General features: G+C 40.7%; 1 protein-coding gene across 2 annotated transcripts in view; it reads right to left on the bottom strand.

The window, feature by feature from the left end:
• Positions 1 to 1,187: 1,187 nt before the first annotated feature.
• Positions 1,188 to 9,502, bottom strand: part of FBXO38 (F-box protein 38) — a 109,130-nt gene continuing 100,815 nt past the window's right edge. For both annotated transcript variants that reach the window (XM_069102324.1, XM_069102325.1), the window contains exons 18-22: positions 8,874 to 9,040; positions 6,684 to 6,829; positions 4,275 to 4,378; positions 3,381 to 3,494; positions 1,188 to 2,145 (exon numbers count right to left, since the gene is read on the bottom strand). In XM_069102324.1, the coding sequence (XP_068958425.1) occupies positions 1,967 to 2,145; positions 3,381 to 3,494; positions 4,275 to 4,378; positions 6,684 to 6,829; positions 8,874 to 9,040 (710 nt within the window). In that variant the 3' untranslated portion in view covers positions 1,188 to 1,966. The remainder of the gene's footprint in view (positions 2,146 to 3,380; positions 3,495 to 4,274; positions 4,379 to 6,683; positions 6,830 to 8,873; positions 9,041 to 9,502) is intronic.

Raw genomic sequence — 9,502 nt, 5'->3', positions numbered from 1 at the left:
CCTCTTAGAAAGGCCCTGAAGATGTTTGAAGATAATCATTTCCCACCCCCAGACGTTTTTAGTCCCCTCACTGTCACACTTGTGAACGACAGCTCAGGGTTCGGTAGCCCTTTGGATTTTAAAAAGCACTTTCCTTACAAAACTCTTGGAGGGGCGAGCAGTACCAAGTCTTACCCCCATTTCACATGTAAGGAAACTGAGGTTTAGAAATTAAGCACTTTCTGTGGGACCTTAGGTAAATGATCACCACTTTAGGTCTGGTTTTCCTCACCTGCCAAATGAGATTGGAATAGATAATCGAGTCCTTTTCAGTTTTAAATCCTATGATCCTCAATAACTGTAGAGGGAGGCAGTTTTTGGTATGGTGGACAGAGTACTGGCTCCGCTGTCAGGGCACCTTATTTCCAGTCCTGGCTGCCACTGGCATTAATGGCCCTGAGTAAGTCCCTTGACTTGTCTGAATGTGTTCCCCCCATCTGTAAGATGGAAATAAAATCATTCACACTCTCTTACCAGACTGCTATAGAGAACGTGCTCTCTTAACACGTGAAGAGGAAAATCAAGGTGAACTCTTTGTTAGAATAAATCCTACATGGCCACATCTCAGTAGCCATCTTGTCAAACCCTTACCTGTATAGTAATTCCTTCTACAGTTGGCCAAAGAAGCAACCCTCTTGGTTCTATTCAAAGACTTGCACTGACCAGGACCTCTGTGTCTCCTGAGTTAGCCACTTCCACTTTGAAATAGCTCTAACCGTTACGACGTTTCTGCCTTAGAATGAATGGGTCAAAATCTGTGTCTCTGCACCATCTACCCATTGGTACTAATTCTGGCCTCTGGAGTCAAGCAATGCAAGTCCAAATCCCTATTTCACTGGAGGGTCATTCAAGTCTATGAAGATGGTTAGCACGTCCTAGTCTAAGTCTTCTCTTCTCCAGGTTAAAACATGCCCAGTTCTTTCAACTGATTTCCTGTGGCATACCACAAACCCGATTAGCAAAATATTTTTTTCTCCCTTTCCCCAAGTTTTGCAGGGAGTTAAATATCCAACCAACTAAAAATCCAGAAATCATCTCAGTCTTCATGCAATCATTCTGTCTCCATGTAATGTCACCTGCTGTCCTCTGGAAATGGGGCTCTGGGTTCAAGGCAAAAAACCAAAAACCTCAAAATAAACAAAAAAAAATCCAGTTTGTAATAAAGTTTTATTTTCATATTCCAAGATAAAACAAATACACAATTGAATGTGGAAATAAATAACTAGAAAATGCTTTGGAATTCAGGTTTTCAAACTCAGGGAATTTCAGTCCATAAGCCTTTTTTATTTACTTGATTTTAAGAAATGTGGAAACTGTAATGCTTTTAAAAAAAATAGAAAGTACAGTCTCATACAGAAAATCTTATTCCACCCTCTCCAATCGTGTTCCCCTATGCTACAGCACTCAGATTTTTTTTTTTAAATGCACTCGAGACACACAAACTGCTCAACAGATTTACTCAGACAGACTCGCTCAGGAAGAAAAAGGCACAGATTTAAGGAGACGCCAATGATTTTTTCTGAATGTATCAACTGAGGTCCTGGCTTGGCAAATGAAGACACACTTAGAAACTGAAAGAGCCAAGAAAAAAAACAAACAAATGTGTCAACTCTTCTGTATTACCTGCCTTCATTTAAATGGATTTTTAAATTAAATTGTATAAACATATGATATAAAGTCTGAGCTCCAAGAAGCTTTCCCCCCCATATTTCTGCTATGTACAAATCTGTGTACACACTGTTAATGTTCCTTATACATTTACTACATACTCTACACCAGATCAAGCCAGGATCCCCACCCCCTCTGAGGACCTGGCCCTGAGACATTGCAGTGCACTAAGGCAGCCCAACACATCCTCCTGTTTTCTGCCAGAGGAGCAGCTGGGAAGGGGGAGTGACCAGGGGCTGGTGGGGCACACGCCACCCAATCATATGTAGTCATCCTCTACGGGCTCTCCATTGACGTCACAGTAGTGGATGAAAATGGCAACCACTCGCTGAAAAACTCCCTTCTTCATCTGCCGCAGCTCGGAGATTTCCTCCCCCACTGTTTCCATGCAGATGTCAGCAGACAGCTGCCCTTTCCTCCTGGGAGCGTAGATGGTGGCTGGGAAGAGAGAGAAGGGGAGAAGAATGCCAAGATTACCAAAATGATTCCAAAACCCCGTTTCTAGTTTCTACACGTGGTTCCTTGGAGGCAGCCGTCTTACACAGACAGAACCCCTTGTTGAAAATAACAGCAGAGGGTTAAATGAAAGCAAATAAAAGTCTCTCAAGGGCAGTATGCCTCAGATCACAACATTAACTGGTTCTATGAAAACGCAATGTTAGGCACAATAATGGTAGGCAGCACCACAAAGTACAAAGAGAAACGTATTTAGAATTAGAAGGACTCAAGTCCCACCCGAGTTTGCTTCCTTGTACTGCTATTTTCTATCTGCACTTGTACAAGTTTCTTCTAACCTCTTTGGGTCTTAGTTTTGTATGCTAAAAAATGAGAGGTTTGGAGCAGATGACTGACTGCTGAAGTTTCTTCTAGATCTGAGTCTAGAATTCTATCATCCTTTGATTAGATGAGCTCTGAGGAATATTAATCATGGTTTGGTGGGATGTGTAAGTTCATAAAGCAGGCTATCCAATCAGGAGATATTTGATTCAACTCAAGTTCATCAGTATTTCCCATAAACTTCTTGTAACTTGAGTGAATTTCAATGAAATCAGTTCTTCTTTAAGCTTAAGAACAAATATCAAGGGACATTTTCAAATGCTGATATAATCAAACATGTCATTTATATATCTGCTTTACCTTTCATACCATAGTTAATATGAAGTTCTAGGCAGAAAATTTAGCTAAGAAATCAAAATCACAACACTTTAGAACTAACTAAAAGTCAAAGAGGGTTCAAAATTCAAGGCCCTACTTGAACAGAAATCCTCTCTACAACAGCCTCCACAAGGAGCCCTCCAGGGGCGCAGAGCCCAGTCTTCTGAGGCCATCCATCCCATTTCTGGATGCCTGCCTCGTATTTTAGGGAAGTCCCCCTTGTAGTGAGCCAAAATCTGTCTTCCTGGAACTTTGTCCTGCAGTTCAGTTCTATACCCTGGTCCAAGCAGAATAGACTTAACCCCTCTTACAGATAAGTCTCATCAACTGTTCATTTTTTATTCGACTATTTCTTCTTTTGTATATAAATTAGGGTCCTTTTTGAAAGTGGGGAAAAAAACCTTCCATATCTGAGAAAATTTCAAAAATGTTTCATTCTAGAAGAACGTTCAACTAAAATATCAGAGGTCTCAAAGCAATCGAGTACAACCAAACCAGAGTACAGCAAGAGTAATTACTTCTTTCATCATCTTCAAAGTCATATCTTGCATAGCTATTAGGCTCTGCTGTCCGTAGTGACCTCAGCCATGGGAAGTCTGTAATCATGGAGTATGGGGCTCCATCTACAACACCTAAAACAAGCATACATACAAGAAGTCAATTTTTCCAGAACCAATAACAAGAATATCAGTTAAAAGGGGCGGCTAGATGGCACAGTGATTAGAGCATCAGCCCTAGAGTCAGGAGGACCTGGGTTCAAATCTGGCCTCAGACACTTAACACAAAGACTAGCCATGTGACCTTGGGCAAGTCACTTAATGCCAATTGCCCTCCAGAAAGAATATAAGTTAAAGAGAACCTGAGCTGTGTTTTCCCTCCTAAGCCACCATCTAAGAAGCACTATACTTGAGAGGAAGGATCACTGAACTCAATAACCAGGAGATACGGGCTCTACTCCTGCTCCTGATATAGGCTAAATGTGTGATTTGGGGAATCCCTGACTTTTCCCTCTGGACTTCAGGTTCTTCTTTTATAAAATGAGTGTATCTGACTGTCTTCTAAGGTCTTTTCTAGCTCTTATCATTCTATGTTCTATGATCTCTTCCTTAGTCTAGTGTTCTCAGTTTTATTAAATTTTTAAACTTTTAAAGCTATAATAAAGGACTAGTATGGTGAACTCCTTTCATGGAAATGTATGTGAGTAGACCAATAGTTATCATTCCTCATGTCCTGCTACTGGCAGGGATATGGAAGCAATCTAAAGTCTTTGTTTTTGCCAAGCTTACCTTAGTTGTTTGCCTAATGCCCCTGTATCCTATATAAGCATCTGCGCTTGGTCAGTCTTTTAAGGCAGCAGATGTTTTTCTTTTCTGTGCAAACAACTCTTCAGGTCTCCAACACTTTATGCTTACCTTCTAAAGTATAAATCTCTCTTCCCCAAGGATACTTGGTATACTTCTTCAGGTCTCCTTCACTTCGTGTGGCTTCAGGAAAAAACTCATACTTAATGAGTTCTCTGCAGGCAAAGGGGAAAACAAAATATAAATTACAGAAATGAGAATATTTCAGGGGGAAACTGTCACGATATTGCTTATGTCTGAGGGGCTGATTCTATTATACCTATTTATATGCCCACACAGCAAGTCTCATAAAGTGGAAAGACTGGAGACTAAGTTGGGAGACTTGGGTTCAAATCCTGAATTTCCCACATATTATTATGATCTTGGTCAAATCACTTCACTTCTCAGAAACTCAGTTTCTTCCTTTTTTTTTTTTTAAAGGGTATAATAACTCCGGGAAGGCACTGATGTACTATAAGGAAAGTACTTCACAGGCCTTAAGGCACATTAAAAATGGGAGCCGTTATTAAGGGTAAAGAAGAAGAGAAATTAGCAAGAAGATGGGTCTCCTTATATGCTGGGTCTCTGTAAGACACATTACAATGTTAAAGGGTTCTAAAATAAATGCATTTATGGTGAAAGATACATAAAGCTAAGTATTTAGAGAAGCTGTCTCACATTTTTGAAGACAAGGGTTTGGTTTATCCTAAAGAGTAAGAGCTGATCTGAAAAGTATCACATGTGGTGCTCACGGTCTGAGGCCCTTCCTCAGCCAGGCAGTTACTGAGCACAGGAGGCTGCGGAAGCATCAGGGTCACACAGGTACCGGGGTTTCCCACTGACGGACTGAGGAACATGGTATTTACTACAGCCAACAAGCTGTCAGACAAATTAGAAGTTAGCTAGGGGCAGAAGTTCTGGAAGAAAGAATCCATTCCAAGTTTAGGATTAGACTAAGGGAGCATTCGGTTTATGGTCAGGGGCTTTGTGAGGCTAAAATAAGACAATAGATATAAAGCATTCTGCAAACCTTAAAGCACTATACAAATAGTGCTTTATTATTATTATTATTAATCCCACTGTTATTATTGTTAAAGCTTAGAGTCATCAGGCCTTTAGCATGGTGATAACTTCATTCCCTGGGTTTCTGCTGAGCTCAAACTATGTTTTTTAGAGCATTACAGGGAAAGTTGGTAAATGTTAAGAAAAAAACTATGCACACACTTTTAAGTTTAAACTGCATTACTAATTCTTTCTCAAATCTAGATAACAAAAAGAATAGATTAAAGCCCTGATTTGTAGCATAGTGCTTAGATAGCCACAAAATGCTCGTGCTGGAAACCGAACAATCAGTTTGTTAGAGCTGGTTTCGGCACACACCTGTTTATGGTGGTTCTTGATTTAAACATGGTGAAAGTCATGGGTCACATTTGAATTTCTGATAGGGATAGGGGTAGGAAACAAATTTAAATTAAGAAGCTTAGCATTATACAGTTGCTATTGGTCAAGTAATTGTTGAATGCTTTGATCTTCATATATCTTTCACACATATTATAAATTATTCTTTATAAGTAAACACCTCTCCCAAAAACCTCAATGGTGGAATGTGAAAGAAGACTAGGTACCTAAGGTATAGGGTGAAACAGAGTGACAGTGACAATCTGTGCTCACATGACAAAGGTTAAGGCTTCAGGCAAGTCATTCAACCTCTCCAGGTTTTAGTTGCACAGACAGGAGGATCTCTATAAGGTCACTTTCAAATCTAACATCCTATAATCCTAAGAATGTGGCTTTGGCTATCAAGCAGTGGTTAGATACAGGCAGAATTCAAGAGGCAATGTGGTATCATGAAAAAAAAAATCGATTTTCTAGTCAAAAGGCCTGGTCCAAGTCCTGGCCCCGACACTTATTAGCTAGGAGTGAAGGGGATAGTAACACCTGAAAAGCCTACCCCACAGAGTTACAAGGAAAGTGTTTTTGTGAATCTTAAAAGTACTATAGAAATGTGAGTTATTAATTCAAGAAAGAAGGGAAGTAGGATAGAATTACTTAGGTACAGACTGAGTCCTGTTCATGATAAGCTCGGGGAGTTATGAAAATAAGACGGCTTCCTGCAGGCTGCATCACTTCTCATTCCAAGCTGAAAAAAATCACTCCCTGTCACTTATCTTAAGAGCCTTCAAGTGTGTGTCCTTCCATAGAAACAAAGGAGCAGAGTGGTTCAGGGAAATGAAGGCTAGCTTTGGAGTCACAGGGTCTAGGTTTGCATCCTGGCTTTAACACTGACTACCTGTGTGGCTTTGGGTAACTTCTCTGGGTCTCATTTTCTTCAGTTATAAAATGAGAGGGTTGGATTAAGTGACCACTGAGGGTCCCATCCCATTAACTGGACTATGATTATCTTAGCAACCGAGTGTTACCTGTGGACCTGCTTCTCAAAAGCAGGAAGATCTTCAGGCCTCTCTGCAGATGGATACTTACTGATTGATGTTTGCTATTGTGTCCATCCAACTGCGAATGCGAACTTTGTTCCGCACATTGGGAGGATTACTGAATTCATGAATGATACAGATGTGATAGGGATAAGGACCACTGAATATCTTCTGTTCCAAAGTCAGTGTGTCGACCTAAAGGGAAGGATAAAGATGGAGGGCTCAGAGCCAAGATGGGTCAGAAAGGGAGAGCCAAGGACGGCAGAACTACCCCTCAGAGATGAGCTGTGAATACAGAACAGCCCTTGGGTTCTAGCCTGGGCATTCTCACTTAACTAGCTGTATGGGTGTGGAAATACCACCTGCTTTCTTCTGAGCCTTACAGTATACTCAATTGTAAAGTGGGAATGATACCACTTACCATCTGTACTTCATAGGGTTGCTATGAGGAAGGCACTTTTTTCAGCTAGAGAAATTCAGGCTCTTATTAGGAGGCAACATGGTATAATGGAAAGAGCCCTGGACTAGAAAAAGAGGTTGGTTAGCTACCCTTGTGACCTGATGCAAAGGACATCTCTCAAAGTCTGATAATCTGTAAAATTAAAGGACTGGACTAGACTATCTCTAAGACCTCTTCCAGTCCTAAATTCTATGACATCTATACTCTTACCTTTAGATTGTAAGCTTGTTAAAGGCAGGGATCATGCCTTTAACTTATTTTCCCCTTAGTATAAAGCATGGTATTTGGCACACAATGTTTATAAACAATAAATGTCTATTATTCATTCAGATAGATAGCTTTTCATTATGGACCTACTATATGCCAAAGCACTGACTTAAGGGATAGGGGGTATAAAAAGAGACACAAAAACAATCTTGGTCTTTAAGAAGCTACACGATAGAGCAGGCAGAATATTTAACTCATATTCTCAAATATACTAAGATACATGACAAGCACAAAGAGGCCACTTCTTATTACCAAAAGAATGTGCAGAGGCAGCTTAAAGGACATCACCACCTGAGAGACAAAGGACTGGAAAAGGAGGTGGGCTAGACATATGGTGAGAGTGAGGGATAACAGATAGACAGCCCACATACACTCAAGTATTCACGAAATGTCAAGAAATTTAGGGGAAGGTCCCCAACATGTTGCAGGTAGGGGTTTTATGGTGGGATGGCATGGATAAGAGTTGGAGAGGATGAGAAGGCATGGATGGACTGTAATTTGCACCATGGGAGGTAACACCTACATCAATGAAATCACAGATCCATTAAGTATGAAAAAGTACAAGAGAAGCAAAAAGTGCTATGAGATGGAAAAATCACTTTCAGATGAGTGGGAAAAGGAAAGGCTTTCTGGAAGAGGTAGCATTTGAGCTGGGCCTTGAAGAATGAGCTGAAGATCTATAGGCTAAGATCTAAAAGGCAAATGCATGAGAGTGGAGTGATCAAAATGCAATACCATTAATCAAAAGCAGAGCTAACTACCCATTTTTTTAGGTAACAGATGAAAAAGGCATTAGAGACAGGGTAGAGTATGAGTAAAGGTACAGAGATGGAAAACTGTGAAATGGGTGCTAGGATGGCAAGCAGTTCATTTTGGCTTCAGATGTAGAACAGGTAAGGGGGAGCCGGAGACAAAAGCTGGAAAAGTAGCTTAAAGGCAGATATTGAAGGGCCCTGGATATTAGTCCCTGTGTTCAAATTTGACCTCTGCCACTTACTGTTTTGTATAGCCTTTGGAAAGTCACTTAGTCTTTCTGGGGCCTAGTGAGCTCATCTAAAAAACAAAGGGATTAGACTAGGTGGCCTCAGAGACCAATTCCAGTTCTAAACCTATGACTTCATCTTTGCTTAGAAACCAGAAAGGATCCTTAGCCTTTGAGCAGTGAAGTGACGTACACACATACACATACTCTCTCTCTTCCTTGACTCAATGCCACTAAGACCCATCTGGCAATAGGCACAAGGTAAATGAGAGGAGAGAGAATGAAGAAAGAGAAACAAGTCAGACCACCGCTAGTTTAGGTGACAGGAAAAGAGGGTGAGCAGCAATGCCAATCTTCATCTGCTTGGTTGAACTCTTACGTGTTTAGAAAAACTCTACTATGGCGACTTCAATAAAGGACTACAGGGTTATGTGGTGGGATAGTGTAAAGGCAAACATCCAAAAAGTGAATGTACAGGAGCGGGGGGATCCAGAACCAACCCCATGAATCAGAAGTAGAGTTAGTGCTACCTGCTGCATTGGGCGAAGGTATATGATCCGATTTCTTTCTGCAGGCATCCTTAGGATTTGATCTAGTACCTGATCCATGTTCAGTTTCTTGCACTGAGCATAGTCAAATCGGTTCACAATCGGTGCATTTTCAACTTTCAAGTGCTTCAGGACTCGACATCTTGTAGCTACAAAAGAAAACATAAAGTTCTAAAGTCCCAACAATACAACCAAAATAACACAGAAACACAGCTTGTTTTGACTCATTTCAAAGACTAGCCACAATCTTTCTAGACTAAGAGGAAGCTGAACTCAAGGGCAGTACAGTGTAATAGAAAATGTGCTGGATTCAGAGCTAGAGAACCTGGGCTTAAATTCTGGTTACCTAACTCGTGTGTCCTCTGACATGGGCAAATGACTTAATCTCTGGACTTCAGCTGCCTCATCTATAAAATGACTGGTTGGACTAGATGGACTCTAAGGTTCCTTCCAGCTCAATTTCTATGATCTATGATTATCACACTCATTTGTGAAATACTTTAAGGTTGCAAAATTTTATCATTTCAACTTAATCTCACAACATTGTGGGATAAGAGGCATATCGTGTGTGTGTGTGTGTGTGTGTGTGTGTGTGTGTGTGTGTGTGTGTG

Source organism: Petaurus breviceps, unplaced genomic scaffold (genome assembly GCF_028583685.1).
Source record: "Petaurus breviceps papuanus isolate PSGF00001 unplaced genomic scaffold, PetGlider_PUasm1.0 551, whole genome shotgun sequence".
Taxonomy (NCBI): Eukaryota; Metazoa; Chordata; class Mammalia; order Diprotodontia; family Petauridae; genus Petaurus; species Petaurus breviceps.
This window is presented reverse-complemented; position numbering and strand designations above follow the sequence as displayed.